The 17,091-nt window shown below is 49.3% G+C and overlaps 1 protein-coding gene across 1 annotated transcript in view; it reads right to left on the bottom strand.

Annotated features, from left to right (window-relative positions):
• The window catches only part of LOC119101012 (band 7 protein AGAP004871-like), a 45,073-nt gene that overhangs the window by 23,841 nt on the left and 4,141 nt on the right, over nucleotides 1-17,091 (bottom strand). The window contains exon 2 of the mRNA XM_037224254.1: nucleotides 6,854-7,028. Within this exon, the coding sequence (XP_037080149.1) occupies nucleotides 6,854-7,016 (163 nt within the window). The 5' untranslated portion in view covers nucleotides 7,017-7,028. The remainder of the gene's footprint in view (nucleotides 1-6,853; nucleotides 7,029-17,091) is intronic.

The following is a 17,091-nucleotide window of genomic DNA, read 5'->3' on the forward strand; positions in this document are numbered from 1 at the left end:
AGGCATCTATTTTCGCCACAATCGGTCCAATATGCTCAAACATTTGAGTGTGGTGGTCTAATCGTCCTTCCAAAATGGAAGTCGGACATAATTATCTTGAGGAAAATTGTGCACTATACTTAATGGGTACTACGCTTTGATCTGCTTGACTGTTATTCGCTTTAAATACACTGTTGTATTAATCCGGATGTCACAATGCTTCTTCAGTAAAGACTGCAGCTTGTCCGCAAAACTAAAAGCTCATAGTTCTCATCCCTTCCACTCTGCACTTTGTCCCAAAAGCTCAGTTGGTTGGAGCGTCTACATTCCGATTTAGTTTCTGATTGCGGTGAGATTTTGACTCACTTTGCACGCCCATTATTTTGTCCTGGCTGGCATGGACTGCGGCCGATAGCAGCGGATGCGGCGAAGTTCAGGTGACGTCAGAGGGTTTCTACGCTCAGGGTGGAGCGTGCAGTGCAAGACGTCGCGGCACTTCAAGATTTTGCCGTAAAATTCTACCGCTGACCCGGAGTTTCACAATTGAATGACGGTGTCAGGGCTCACGCAACATGCACCACTTAGAGTGAGCGCTGGTCCCATAAATTTATTCAATCAAAAGGTTAGGTCTGAAACGTTTTAAAAATCAAATGCTGCTGCCGATCCCCTTGCTTTTCCTTCGCATATGTCGCCAAATTGAGTCAAATAGCGATGTATGCCTATCACCCACTCGCCTGATATGCGAACCGAACCGACCGCAAGGCAGCCTCTTCCGCACATCTAGACTTTGTTCGCTCTTTATTACACCGCCGAACGAATGGGCCGGCCATCCATTACTCCGCCCCTCTGACCTGTGTGCTGCCGACGGCGTGCGCCTAGATCAGGACTGTTCCGCGCAGCAGCTCTGTACTGCGGCACAGTCTAAGGTTTCATAATTGAGCTCCGAGAGATGAGGCGCACTGGAGCGTGAGGGGATTTTATTTTTGCTTAAATTTCCCCTGATAAAATCCTCTTACATTGGTGAAACAAGCGTAGTGTACACAGGAGATATAATGAGCGTCTCCGAGCGGAGGAAATCAAAGCTTTTTAACCCCTTCTTGACGATCACGTTTAAAAAAACACCCCTTGTATTCCGTCTCACCGAAAAACTTACCCTAGATGTCTTGCTTTCCTCCAAAGATGAAACTGCACTAAAAATTGCCAAATCAATGACCATTCTTCACTCAAAACCTGATCTGAGCACACATATTTCATCCTGACAGCTTGTACACCCCCCCCCCCTTCCACTTACAAGTGGCCACCCTATGTGCCACATTTGTCAGGCATGCCGCTCATCTGGTGTGTGCTCATCAAATGTCGTATGCTATCGTTCGTCCGTCGCTCCTGTGGCGACTTTTTTCGTAAAAAAAACTAGGCGCTTATTGTTCAGAGCCGAAGCTGCTTCCAGATGAGTTGTAATAAATGCAAACAGGTAAATTAGAATTTTGCCAGGTTGTGGGACGCTCTCATGTAGAAGAAAAAAAACATCTTGCATACGATAGAAGCAATAGCCTCATTCCTTGGAGAAAAACCAGGAGAATGGAGATAAAGATACGTTGGCATTTCAACATGTCTTTATCCGAGCTGTAGCGGACGTGAATTCAGTTACGCTGCTCAGTTCGTCAAAGGCATGTTGCCAAAATAGCGACACATATATATCCCCAGTCTCCTATTTTTTCGAGGAATAAGGCTATTACTACTGCCTTATCTATATGCACAATGTTTCTCGCCAATGCCCATAGCAGCTTGTGTAAAAAAAAAAACAGGTTAAAACCGACACTGAGGAGGCCGCAAACGTACAACATATGCTCTGTTTGGTCCCATCTTTACGAATAATGAGCTGTTTGTTATCTTTCTTTGCATAATCATGAACTCGAGTCTTAACTTTGCGCTTTATTGATATGTGATGTGGCAGCAAATGTTTGGTCCACCAGCCTTCTGTTTCTTCAACGTTGGCCCCGGGACAACTGAATCTAAACGCATTCCGGATATTTGAAATTTCCTTGATAATTACATATATATATATATATATATATATATATATATATACATTACATATCGTACACACAAAATATAGATATGGATATGAAAACTAAGACGACAAAATGAAGTTAATTTCTGCACATTTCACGGTGCGTACAAGCGCCGCCGTCACATAGCGTACTGCAATGGTTTGGACAGAAATAAACTTTCAAAAAATATTTTGGTTTTACCGGGACTCGAATGCTTCTGTGTTTTTAACATTAATCTGATAGACATTCGGTATGCAGCAGTTCACCTGCCGGTCTGTTTCCATTGAATTTGTGGCATCCGGCAATTTTATATGTGTTTATACAGGTCCATAAATCTGCACAATGCATTTGACATGCCACTTGATGTTCCCAGTAACCTGTTGACCACCGGATACTGGACGTGCGCTAGTGCCGCGCGGCAAACGGCTGCCTTTCCTGTTGGAGGCGGCCCAACCAGGTGGTTGGTTCCGTAGATTTGCTCAAGCTGGCTAAACGTCCAACGGGCTCAAGTAGGTGGCAAATCCTGTCCATTTTCTGGATGATAGCGTGATGGTAAATGGACAACGGTAAACGTGGTCGTGCTCCTGAACATCGCTGAAACCCATCTATTGGAATATAATTCGTCAGAGTCCGATCACTGTGAGCTTGATTAGTATTGATCGGCGGAAGAGGGGCAGCGCAGAGCGGCGCCTCTTCTCCGAGTATCGGGCCGCCGTATCCCGCCAGTTGAGCGCGTCGGCAGCGTTCGATCCGCTGCTCCACTCGAGTGAGAGCCGAAGGCTGGCGGGCGGCGCGGGCGCTGGAGCCGGCCGCCGTCGGGCGCGGCGCGCGGGAGCCGGGCATGTCGGGCGCGACGCGCGGGAGCCGGCCGTCGGACGCGGCGCGCGGGAGCCGGCCGCCGTCGGACGCGGCGCGCGGGAGCCGGCCGTGCCGGACGCGGCGCGCGGGAGCCGGCCGCCGTCGGACGCGGCGCGCGGGAGCCGGCCGCCGTCGGACGCGGCGCGCGGGAGCCGGCCGTGTCGGATGCGGCGCGCGGGAGCCCCGCCGTCGGACGCGGCGCGCGGGAGCCCCGCCGTCGGACGCCGGGGGCGAGCGACGGCCGTCCGCCACCGGGCCGCCGGCAGCCCGCTCATCACTCACCTTCGCCGTACATGACGCTGGGCTGCCGGTCTCGGTAGCGGCCCGTGTAGCCGGGCACCGGCAGCTCGGACCGCTGGGAGCCGGCGCTCGACGGCAGCGACATCACGTTGCGGAGCGGCAGCTTGTCCGAGGGCACGGACATGGTCTCGCTGCGCGACACACGGCAGGGCGCGGCGCTGCACCGTCTGGCTGGCCACTGGCACGCTCCGGCCCGGTCGGGGAGAGCGGGACCACTCGCCGCGACCCGCCCAGGACCAGACGTTACGCCACGCTGGCGGTCGATGGCCCAGCATCGATCCTCCACGCCCGGTCGCTGGCTACTGCCCATCTGTGACGCGTGTATTTGGCCACGCCATTCTACTGACGTAGCGAGGGGTCGCTTCGGCCGCCACCGAACCCCTTTTGTGTTACGAGCTCGACGAAATGGAAGTTGCGCCGTGCGTCGCCAACGGCTTCCGCCAACGGCCGCAAACTTAGCCGCCACCGATGAGGACGGGTGGCCGTTGGCCGATATAGCAGCCGTCGCCTCTGGAAACCGCTGCACCCCAATGCACACATTGTCCTCAATTCCAACGCAAGCGCCGCGCTGGTAGCCGCATAAATCATGCCGCAACCGATCTGGGTTGTTCGCCATGCAGCTGGACTACACCAGACCCAATCGCGCACTCTCATCGCTTCAACCGCACCGTCAGACCCCCGCCCCACGCTCGCGCCAGTCCAGAACTCACCGTGGCCTGTAGACTTGATGCTTTGCATAGCGGCGTTCGCGGCGCCCGGTCTCACTGGCCCGGTCGGCAGCACATCCGTTACTGGCCCGCTCGGCACGCACACGTGCATGCCACACAAAGCCGGGCGAGGCCGGCTATTTGGAGCCAGGTGTCACGCCGGCGTCCGCGCAAGAGCATTGATTATGGACGGGCGGCGCACCCGGTCGATCCAGAGACACCCCTCCTCTTCGTGTAGTCAAACACCCGGTCTGGAGTCGGTATAGTCACGCGGAAACGGCGGCCACCCTGCTCGGCTCGCCACGCCGAGAGCAGTGGCTGGCTCTACATGGCTGGACCGCCCACAGTCCCATGTAGTCCCATGCCCCATGTCCCATGTCCCATAATGGTGACATTCTCATTAAGTAGACATTCCCATTAAGTTGACATACCCATGATGTTGACATTCCTGTGATGTTGACATTCTCCTGTTGTTGACATTCGCACTGACACCAAGTTGGTGTCCTAATGGGTCAGATGATCCTGATAAACGCAGGCTTGCTATCGTGTAAACGTAGGCTCGATAGCGCGAAAACGTCCAACGCTTCTAAAAATAGGTACTAAAAATAGTCGGCCACAATCATCGTCCCCGGGGCAGCGGATGCTTGTTTTCGACCACTTATTGAGGGTGATTGAGGTGCGCAGCATGTCATGATACTCCGCGTGCGATCCTAGGGTCGCTAGTATATTATTTTTGTCATGTTATGGCGTGTTGTGGACTGGAAAAACTACCATGAAGTCAGCTAGCGAGGACTGTGTTTCATTTAAAGGATAGATGATAATTTTGTCTCATGGCGGTTATTCCTCAATAACCTATATATAGATGGGTGGGAAAGGCTATTCGGTAATGAGACATCCAAAACAGGGGGAAAGAGAGAGTAGTTCGGGCGGGGGGGGGGGGAGGAAAAGAGAGGAGCAAGCAGAAGGATAGAGTTACTAAACAACCAGCGTTTGCTCGAAGCACTCATAACAAAGACATCCCAGCAATAGTCAAGTGCCACCGATTGCTATCACAATTTTGATAAAACTTGCATATATTTACGGTTTTGCGCGATGATTGAGGCGAGACATATGTGGCACGATTGGGATCATTTTTCGGACTGTCTTTCTCCACTGGCGTGTTGGTATTTATGTGCACGCCATCTCGGCCAGTTAATTATCCGGACGTCGTCAGGTGTTATGGCGTCATTAGAAGCGCTGGGCGATGTTTCCGTCCTTCCCTTTCATCTTTGGAAAGATAGTAACTTACTAAGACTAAGAGTAACTTACTAACTTACTAAGTAACTAACTAAAAAGAGAGTAACTAGACTTGCTGAAACATCATTCAATCAATCATTCTAAAAAGTCCACAACACATGCTGGCGGCCGGAGAGTTCACTGGCTGAAAACTTGTGTACATACTAACATACCAGACGAGGCCGCTTATTCAACAACGATCCAATTCGTGCTGCATATATTCACTGTTTTTAAGTTTTCTCGCTTTGCATGGTGAGCTGGGGCAGTATGGGCATCAGTTGTAGAAAACGCCAGATTCATGGGACACTTTTGTGGGGTCGGGAATCCATTCCTGGAATCCAGGCGCATGTCTGGTGCCGACATCGAGGATCTTCTTGGTCACCAGCATGAAGCAATGTCGATACCAAAGGCTCGGAATACACCCCTAGGGCATCCTGCCCAATCATGGATGCACGTTTTCCCAGGATGTGGGAAAAGCATGCTTGTTGCGTGCGCTTGCTTTTTACAATAATATGATATGCACACCCTAGTAATACAATAATGAAGACGGAGTAAATTATCAGTCATCGATATATATATATATATATATATATATACATATATATACATATATATATACACATATATATATACATATATATATATATATATATATGTATATACATATATATATATACATATATATATATATATATATATATATATATATATATATATTAACGAGATTAGTTTCCCGCTGAATGAGTAAGTGCACATTGAACACCAAGGGTGTAGCATGCCCGGTCCAGCCAAGAGTCCCAGTTGTTGCAGTATTTTTCAGGATTCCTCGAAATTAAATACCACGTGAGTGAAGCGGACAGCAAGGGTGCTCCAACGGTAGGCATGGAAACTCGTCGGGTATTGTTACAGAAAATATTTAAATGTCATTTTGATTCGTCACCTTCCTTGCACTGCCGCAGACATAATATGGTTCTTTCCACTCGTACTGAGCGCCCAGCGATATATTTCCCGACCCATGGTCAAATGTAACAAAGGGAAATCCCACTTGCCGACTTATAATCCGTCTCCAGCTCAATTTCTGTAATGGTGTGAAGTTCAGAGAAATACTCCCTGTTGTGCCAGTGGTGCCAACACTGTCTACGAGCAGAATCAAAGCGGGTCTTATATCGATACTTTTGCTAACGACGTTTCGTCGCTTGGCAGTTCCCAGGACTGACCAGGATCAATAAAGGCTCCAAACCCATGGTCTGAGTGAAGTGCTCAATGGAAATTGTTGACACCTCCCAAATGCAAAACATATCGCATAATCCCAACCGTTTCCCGTCAACCCATAGCCGGGCCGCTTTTTGAGAGCGTGGCCCACTCTTGGCCGTTTGCCAGTTTGATGCATTTGGCGGTTGAAATAGCGGCGCCGCCTTCGGGAAACTGATTTCATAGTTTGACATGCCAGTGGTCAGATGGCCAACATTCCCGCAACCTCAACTGCGAAAGTAGCCCAGTGGCCCATGGGCCGCCGGCTGACTGGTGCAGATAAAAATACGGACTATCAAATTAAATAGCTTGCTATCATTAGCTGCCTCCTCCATTACTATGCTTGCCCTTATGGAGACTGGACAGTGGACACTGTGACACCTCCCGCAGTCCTTCCTGATCCGGGTAGCAGGCGCCTCGGGCCGTCCGTACCTTGCGTCTGACCTCCGAACTGCACCGCCGACATGGACTCGCTGGTGACCATGGGCGCTCGCGACGAGGGCGACGCGTCGCTGTCCCCGAGCGCCGTCTGGTGCCCCGAGGACTTCGCCTCCAGCTCCTCCTTGAATGGCTCCGGCGAGACGCTGCTCACCATCTGGCGTCACCTCTGCGGAGGGGCACGGGGCAGTCAGTGGAGCGTGAGGAGACTGCTCGCCGTCTGGCGTCACCTCTACGGAGGGGCACGGGGCAGTCAGTGGAGTGTGAGGAGACTGCTCACCATCTGGCGTCACCTCTGCGGAGGGGCACGCGGCAGTCAGTGGAGTGTGAGGAGACTGCTCGCCGTCTGGCGTCACCTCTGCGGAGGGGCACGGGGCAGTCAGTGGAGTGTGAGGAGACTGCTCACCATCTGGCGTCACCTCTGCGGAGGGGCACGCGGCAGTCAGTGGAGCGTGAGGAGACTGCTCACCATCTGGCGTCACCTCTGCGGAGGGGCACGCGGCAGTCAGTGGAGTGTGAGGAGACTGCTCGCCCTCTGGCGTCACCTCTGCGGAGGGGCACGGGGCAGTCAGTGGAGCGTGAGGAGACTGCTCGCCCTCTGGCGTCACCTCTGCGGAGGGGCGCGCGGCAGTCAGTGGAGTGTGAGGAGACTGCTCACCATCTAGCGTCACCTCTGCGGAGGGGCACGCGGCAGTCAGTGGAGCGTGAGGAGACTGCTCGCCGTCTGGCGTCACCTCTACGGAGGGGCACGCGGTAGTCAGTGGAGCGTGAGGAGACTGCTCACCATCTGGCGTCACCTCTGCGGAGGGGCACGCGGCAGTCAGTGGAGTGTGAGGAGACTGCTCGCCCTCTGGCGTCACCTCTGCGGAGGGGCACGGGGCAGTCAGTGGAGCGTGAGGAGACTGCTCGCCGTCTGGCGTCACCTCTACGGAGGGGCACGGGGCAGTCAGTGGAGCGTGAGGAGACTGCTCACCATCTGGCGTCACCTCTGCGGAGGGGCACGCGGCAGTCAGTGGAGTGTGAGGAGACTGCTCACCATCTGGCGTCACCTCTGCGGAGGGGCACGCAGCAGTCAGTGGAGTGTGAGGAGACTGCTCACCATCTGGCGTCACCTCTGCGGAGGGGCACGCGGCAGTCAGTGGAGTGTGAGGAGACTACTCGCCGTCTGGCGTTACCTGTGCGGTGAGGTATCCGACAGTCGACGATGTGCACAAAAGGCATGGCCCGCGCAGCGAGGAATGAGTCGGCCTCCGTCTGCGCCTCAAAAAAGCGATGCAAGCATATGAAGCATTATCCACGAAAAAGCAGAACAAAATGTAATGACATATTGCGCAAACTTCGCCAGTCCAAAAACACGACTCGATACCAGTTGCCGTTCAGAAGCATGGTCTATCACCAATATCGGGTTGCCTGGACTGCTATCGCTAGTGACCATTTGAAAACACCGCAGACGAGTCACGTCACGTCACGTCTGAGAGCGTCACGGTCTGAGAGCGTCACGTCACGGTCTGATGAACAGTACTCAAGCGGGTCAGCACAACGTTCCAGCCCGAGTCAGCTCTCCGAGTCAGAGTCCCTCCAGCGAGTCAGACGGCAAATGCTCGTCCACGAGACGGATCTGCCGACTGCCGGGGAGGCATGGACGATGGGTCGATATCCTGTACTCCTGACGGTCCGCCCAGGCCAGGGCATGATTTCGAGTCCATCACCACGGGTAATGACGCCTAAAGCAAGCGTGCATTGCCGGCCTCCAGCTATGGACAATGACGACTTTTTGGGATCACGATGCACCTGAATGTAGCTGCATCCCAACATTTCGGATTATTGGCATTGGGTCTTTGCGTTGCATGCACCGAACAGACGCCCAACACCCCTCGGATTTCACAACGTTTTTGGCAAGGTCCGGCGTGTATCGCCATTGTACCCGAATCTCTCTGCTTCAACTGTGACCGAGTTATGCATAGGTGACGTCTTTCGTTCATTTTAGTTGGATGGAGGGGTGGGGCTCAAATTTTCTCTCCATCTCTCCTCAAACCGGTCCCGAAAACTTTGTTCCAACTCTTCAAATTTTACTACGAAGAGCAAAAAGATAATGCATGTTCAGTTTGGAGAGAATTTCACCGCATGGCCCGCACCAGAACTGAGAGCTGGTTCGTCAAAAGTACGGGCCACCTCCTCACTGTCTTACAGGTACAGCACGGTGTGGTTTGGTCTGCCGGCCATTAAAATCGCGACTTTTCGATTAAAGTTTTATCGACTTTGGACACGAACAGCTGGGATGTGCTTCTACCCTTGCGTGACTGCTGTTAAAATGCATTATTTATTCCCCTAGAGTATTCGGTCCTGGAAAGCGTCTCAAGAGTTGCCTTATGCGGCTGATCCGGCCTGCTTCCACCTTTACAAACCTTCCAGTTTTTTGTGCGCTCATTACGAATACCGAACTTCCTGGCCATTAGTATATTAGCAGGGAATCCGTGAGAAGACGGCGTAAGTTTGCGTTAAAGGCGGTGACCACCTTCATTTCACGGTGACATCGTGTGTCGTCGTACTTCACAAATGTGCCACACATCCTGCGTGGACTCAGTGCGCCAAGCTCACTTTCCAGTGCTGCGCTTTCATGCAGTGCTAGCGAGAGAATGGGTTGGCACGGCCCGCCGCAATGTCCATGCTCGTTAGCTTTTTCTGTCAAGGTCATCGCCACAAAATTATTTGGGGATAAGATGACTACCCGTTCATGGTATAAGTGGGTACATCAGGCTACCTCAAGCCCGGACACGTACTTGCATGGTTTATTGCATCGTTTTGATCCATTCCGCCTGCACCACAATGACCTTACAAAGTAAGCATGCAGAGGCAATCTCTGGGATTATTGGGTCATCAACTACCATGTAATCACATCAGCTCGAAATAGATGCTCCCAGAACAACCCGAGCCAGAATGTTAATTTTCCACCGGGAGGCAGCCTTTAAAACCCGAACCCATTACGGTAAATTAGCAGCCAATGAATGCATCGCTAATAAGTTTCAGCATTTGCAGCGAATCGTTTCATAGGGCAGTTTTATTTGACTTATTTCCACTTGCAGCTTGTACCAAAGTACCACTAGCTAAACATGTCTGGGCATAACAAAATCATCGGGCGACACGGGACCAGTGCCTGTGACAAAAAGCACAGACTGCGCACAGAGCATGTTGCTAAAATCTAAGCATGGCTGACGCGCATATGGCTTCATGCTTTGAACGTGCTTTTACCATGCATCAACGCATAATTGTTAAGTTTTCCGATGATGAGGAACAGGGAACCGCTTTGTTCTACAGCGATGTGGTGCAGTTGCCCCCTGCATACCGCAGTCCAGCGTCCTTGCACGAATGCCATGTTTTCAAATGAATGTGTAAGAAGTTGATCTGTGCGGCCTGACCCATGCCGTTCGTGCCTCTGAGCCGTCCTCCCTGGTGCACCTCTCCGTGCGTTCGCCTCTCTAGAAACGTGAGAACGGCCAGCTGGCGCGATGCCGCGTTGAACCGGCCCGTGCCAGCCGGCCGAAGGTTCGTTGACGCACGCCCGTCGCGCCGGAATTTACGGCGAACGAAGTAAGTGCAAAAAGATATGTATGTTCGCCTTTATGGTATTGGCTTTGTGTCTCAAGTGCGCTTATGAAACTCGACAATGGGATAATGTCCGCAATTTTGTCTATGCCATAACATATGGTGTCGCAAAATCAGCTACACCAAAAGCCTGTCAAATCGAAAGCGAATACCACAGATCACATAACCTTTGTCAAGCGACATGTTTGCGATGTTATCAAGGCTGTAGCCCGCCTTTGTCCTACGGCCGCGCCGCAATGCTGTTAAGCAATGCGGGTTAGCATAACAGGCCGGCGAGATCTGAGACGGGCCTTTGGGCCGCAAACGTTCTGAGCGCCATTGGGGTGAGCCGTTTCAGGAGTGCACACGATTTGCAGATGAATAACGACAAATAAATCCCGATGAAAAGCTGGCGCGGATCAAGAGCACAGTCGTGTTCAGGTTGCTCCTTCTCCTTTTATATAATTACTTTATCAAATGCTTTTTATTAGATCTACACTTAAGAAAGATCAATTTTAATTGACATGTTTTTATCCATGTTCGCGCTGAGCAGAGCTTGCGTATAAACCTAATCTTACTATCAGATCACGCAATTCAGTTTCAACGACAGACTTTTGCAAACAAATTTTCCGCGACACGATCATCTGGGCGGAGGATCCACTCCGCCCCCTGACTTCACCGGACACCGAGTGCTCGCTGTTGGCCGCAAGCAATCCCAGCCATAACAAAATAGCAAGCGCCGAAGCGACTCGAGCCCATATACCATTTCTACGAGTGCGAACCTCTTTGAGCCCAAACAACTGTCAAGCAAGCTCCGTTGATGAAATCCACCCACCACCTGACTTTCAAAGTGAAGAGAGTATAGTATGACTTATTCCACGCTGCCTCGTGGGGTAAGGCAGATGCTGCAGGGCAGTTGATTGGGCGCGGCCTTCATTACTCCCTTGTTAGCACCTCACTTAAATGCTATTGTTAGCTACCTCACTTAAATCAGTTATGTCAAGCGCGTTGAGCTTGATATGATTGCAGGAAAAAAGTTCGTATCAAGTTTGTTCGCAATGCCTGTCTTGCAAATTTGTCGGTCTGTCCTACGGCCTGTCCAACAGGCAAATGCTCGTGAGGGCGTTTTTCGTAAACGCAAAACGTCGTAAGGAAAAACCTTTGCAACGCGGAACTGTTCATCCGAAACGCCTAACAAATGCTCGGGGGGGGGGGGGGCAGGGCGGTCAAATTGACCCTCCAAAGGTTTTTCCAGAATGGTTTCCAATTTTCCGGAATGGTTTTCCAGAATTTGTCATTGCTGTAGCCAATCGAATAGCGGATTGTTTGACATACAAATTAAGATGTGCCTTGTAGGGTCGCTGACCTACGACAAGATCAAAGTCAGGTTATGGTTTCAGCGAAGGCAATTTCTGGGGAATCGTTCAATCTGATACAATAACGGAATGGTTGATGAAGTCATAATCTCCGAGATGCTTTTTTAGGCATCACAAATATCTTAGCTATATGGGATAGTTTGTGGTGCTCATTTTTAGTTGAATGACGGCAGAAACCGCACTATACACATTCCATTGACTTCTTTGAGGTCATAATAGGTCATTGACCTAACATGACCTGGGTCGACATTTTGTTTTGAGAACGTACTGCCTAGCGTAATCTTTGTCGCTTGTTCAAATGCAGAACTCAGAGCGGTCTTGTATGATTTTGGTCACCATGACCTTCAAAAGGTCAAACAAGGTCATTGACCTCAAATTGGCTCGTGACCTTTTGCTTAGAATCAGTTGCCTAGGTTCTGGGGGCACTTAAGAGAGCAGCCTGGAATTTGACCTTGTTCGACATCGTTCGACATCATTGTTCGACATCATTGGACCTGAAGGTCATGACCTAGAAAGCTCAAACTTTGACCTAAGTAAGTTGACGTACAGGTTAAGACACCCTGTAAATTTGATGTCTCTAGCTTTCTTAGTTCCCGAGATCTCAGGGAGGGGTCAAATTGACCCCCACCCGAGCGAAGGGTATCTAGCAGGCAACCCGGGCGCGTGTTAAGCCACTAAAATACTGGTTGAGCTCAGATAGCATTTAATGTCTCATAAGGGTGCACATTTGTTCCCAGATCATTATAAATGCAACAAACGGGCGCTTATTTGGTGGGGTTTCTAGGGTGCGAACACAAATATTTGTGATACAGTTACCCGAGTGAATAACATTGTATCATTCCACCCTCAGGAACGAAGGAAAAACATGAGAAGATGGTCAGGTCTTAGGTCATGGTTCCACTACACAAGATCAGGCATTGAACCAGAATATATAATGTATACGTTGGAATGCTAGAATGGGTTTTCCTGGTGAGGCGATGCACCGTAGCGAAGAAAAGGAGAAGGAAGGGATAGCAAAACCAACAACCGAACAAATTTAGAGGATAAGTAAATGGCCGGTGACCCATCAAACAACCAAGCGAGTCACCAACATAATGTGCGTTTGTCAGATCCGGCCAGAACACATGCTCATCATCGAGGTGTACTTCTGCCATGTAATGAAATAACCTCTGGATTACTATTCTGGCGGCACATGACCTCGGTTACGTTCGCCGCGCTCGGATATATTACCACCCGAAGATCACCCTTTCTGGGAAATTCCATGCATACAAGAAGATCCCGCGGAAGCTTCCCGGTAGGTCGCCATCTTGTTTTATTGGATGTCTTTGCCTGAACCAGCAAAACGTGGCACAAATTCAGAAAAAATTGTAAAAGTAAAAAGTTTTTAAAAGTTCCGGTAGGAGGAAATCCGGCATCATACCTGTCCGTAAAGGCATGATCTTACTAAGTCAGTCAACCGTAATTTCATGCAGTTACGCATGTTTACAAACATGTTTTTAAATCACTGCGAAACATTTCTAGCCGGAAATCATTGATAAAAGATGCATAGTTGAAACATAAACTATGAAAAGTTTTAAACTTTTTAAAAAAGCTTCGTGCCGCATTCGCTCGCAAAGGCGGCTAGAGATACGTCTGAGGTCGTGCGACGGACACATTGTGTGGGGTTAGTTAGCCTCGCCGTTTTGCAGTTAGCTTACTTGCTGTACAGAAAGCCGAATAATTTTGCAAAAGCGTTGCAATATTGGATGATATTTTACGGTGAGTCAAGCAGCTTGTATATTCAAGTGTTAAGTTAGCATGGGCTAAATTGACATACCAGAGGAGAAGAGAGATATTACATTATATCCCCAATGCGCCTTGTGAGGTGTCGTTCGTTCGTTTTTTTCCGACGCAGCTTTCATCCCTGTCGGCTTTTATCCACTCCGGCTGTTTGTCCTTTGACTTTTCTGATGCGATTAATATCCAAGTATGCTCTATCCCTGCCATGTGTTTGTCGTTTGGCGTTTTTCGTAAGGCTTTTTCCCCTTTAATGTTCAATGTTCCCCTTCAAATGCTTTCCTCTTCCCCATTTCCATTCGTCTTTTTGTCCGGAAACCCGGGGGCCGGCAGGAGGTGGAGTGCATATGTTGGGGTGGGCAAAGGGTGAGTCATGCTTACGTCACGCTCACATGTTTGCATGCCAGCATTGAGTTCGTAGAAATGGAGGGACCCCTCCCCGATCTCCAGGTGCTGAAGCAATGCGGGTGTAATGGCTGATGACCTGGATGTGCCGCCTCTGTGTGACGTCACATTCCACGTATACAGGTAGACATCGCCTCACAACACGGAATACCTATGCCCTCCATGCCAGTGCTCGGGGCAGCATAACCTCCGGAATAATGGTCAAAGGCGGTCACCCGCTCGCACACGTGTACATGCAATAATAAGAGAACAAAAGAACCACAAGGCACATGGCAGCGCGCAACGATAACTGTCTTTTGGTGAATGTCCACTGATGACATATATGAGCTCCCCATCCATTTATTTCCACAGTGGCTCCTACAAAAATATACACCCGCTCAAACGAACACTTCAAAACACTCAGTGTCTTATATGTGCATGTACTGTCTAGCCTGGATCGACTAAAAGAGGGTTTAAGTACCATTTTGAAGCTTTATTTGCTACATGAAATCAATATTGCATAAAACTTAACTATAGAGGATAGTATGTTTCCCAAATGACGATTGGCCTCTGACCAAACATGGCCTCTTGTCTTCCTTAAAAGTTAAAAACATGAGTGAAATATGATGAGAAACGGATACATCCTGAAATCACTTACACATTCATCCTTTTGTATTTCAAAAGTGTGCGCTTCACAAACTTTCCCCATGCAACTTAAAGGCGTCTGCTATTCCACGTAAATGAGCGAGTAACTCCCACCATGGGCGCGTCTACGCAACGGACAACGCGATCTGGCGCTGTGTCCTTGGTAACAAAGCGGCCAAGTTTTGTGTACAGCTGTAGTCATGGCAACTGCATGTATATCGATTATTGAACGCGCAGGTATGACACTACGACAAAACGTTGCGTTTTCTTGACGCTAAATACCATCGGGACCGTTTGTAGAGCGCCTATAAATGCTAATGGGTCCACACTGTGTTGCTCTAGGGAATGGAGCAATTGACTTGTTTACACGTAATTTTGCGTTAGTTGGAGACAAGCTGTCTATACGGACAAATTAGGTTATTTTAACTGGCCCGTCCAGATACTCCCTAACCCCAAAACACCGCAAAGTGGGATTGCGTCACACAGTGATGAAGATAAAAGCTAACAGGAACGGTTTAAAAGGCTTTCCCTGGTTAGCTAATCCTCTTGTGCATGTATCGACGAACTCATGACGTGAATTGCATTTAGTTTAAAACGTTCATTTTCTGCAGGGTTCGGGAGCGCAAATCCTACCTATAACATTAGCATTAGGACAACTTATATTGAAAATAAAGCCAAGCACCGAAATACACCGTTATCTCTCCGCCTCTAAATACTTGATTTAAGCTTGGTATGGCGTCAACAGTCCAGGCACATACAAATCGTAGTTTAAGGCCAGGAGCTGATTGTTTACATACACCTTGATGCATACATACATAAGCCATGTATCGACGTACTGTAATGCTTGAGTACTAACTGTACTGCCAACGGAATATCAACTGTTCAGACTTGTGTTCGACTCGAGCTGAACCATGAATCGGCTCACAAGGAAAAATGCCGCTTTGAGTCATAAGCTAAGTCACATTCCTCGCAAATTTCATGAGCTGAATCGTAAGACAATCGTTTCTAACGACGTTGCGTCAGTGAGTCCTATATCTCAACTGGAAATGGTTTCTAAAACAGCACACCCGGGCAAATTAACAGACCGCTTCAGGGTGCTTAAGATAATAGTATGCAGCGTTAGTTGTAAGGCTCTTTACAAAATCAGCACAAAATGTTCTATTGCGGTGTCCAAGCAGCAAACACAAAAGTGCTGATCCTGAACTGAAATTTTCCAACTATCAGCCAGAAACCAGGATATTACAGATGATATTACATCGCACAGACATCCTACATTTTTTTATTCTACCCTAAAAACAGTTAAGTACTGTCCGCTACTTATAAAATCCCAGGGATGGACATACTTTTCAATGTCAAGTGTCAACCATCAACAAATTCATACCAGACCTCTCATTTACCGCTACTTAAACTGTTACATGCACGCCATCGCTGAGGTTATACGAAATAAACTGCAATGTCGTATTGTCTCGTATGCGGATTACATGTCGCGCGCGACCTCCCAAGGATGTCATTAATAGCTACGTCTGCGCAACACGCAACTTGTGAGAACTTAGCCTCCAAATTAAGAAGTCTTGGAATGCGGGTGAAGTGGTGCACATCACTCTAATCTCGACGCAGCGCCGAAACCTGTTCGACTCCTAACCCATCTTAAGTGACCTGATAAGGTGAGCTTAGGGTACCCTGGTGGAAACGACAGTCAGTGCCTACATTAGCTGATCTCTAGTTCAGTCGTTGAGCGCTCAGTTCAGTTCAATTCCTAGCTGACTGGAAGACGTGGGTCGAGTGAAGTGGATGTTTGCTGGGCTTGTTTGTGCGAAATGAGGAACGCGAACTAATTAGTAATGCTTAAGGTTCATTTTCAAGTCCAGGTAATTAGGTGACCTCTTAATATGTTTGTAGCTTACGCTAGCTAATGGCTATTGCAAGAACTGCAATCCGATGTTAAATCATTGACATACCGGCACTCACGGCATGGCCAGCACTGGCACGTGGAAACGTGATTACCTGCGTTTGAATGCACTTGATTGGCGCCTGGCAGGTGCCGGCTGCCAACTGTCAGGTTTAGTGCAGGTTAGTCCGCATCACATTCTATAAAACTCATTGGCCTGGGCCGTAAAGGTAAAATATGCTAGCCTAGAGCTGAGACTTGAGAGAGCTGGTTGGTAACAGGTCACAGGACAGATTTGCTGCTCCACATTTGATCGGTTTTAACTACCAACTTGATACCAGCCTATTTAGACTAATTTCCGTACCATTAAATAGATTAATAAATAAATAAATAAACAAATAAATACATATATAAGGCTTGGATAGCGAGCTTTGGTCGCGTTACATTTTGCTCCAAACGTACCGCAATCCTAGACACCAACATATTTTACGGTTGACATTTTTATTTGCCAGCAGTCGTGAGAACCGCTGCTGCATTACATGCGCCTCGCCCCAGCTTCCCTGACCCTACCTCAGCTCAGA

The sequence above is a fragment of the Pollicipes pollicipes genome, unplaced genomic scaffold (genome assembly GCF_011947565.3).
Source record: "Pollicipes pollicipes isolate AB1234 unplaced genomic scaffold, Ppol_2.1 Scaffold_4881;HRSCAF=5763_pilon_pilon_pilon, whole genome shotgun sequence".
NCBI classification, from domain to species: domain Eukaryota; kingdom Metazoa; phylum Arthropoda; class Thecostraca; order Pollicipedomorpha; family Pollicipedidae; genus Pollicipes; species Pollicipes pollicipes.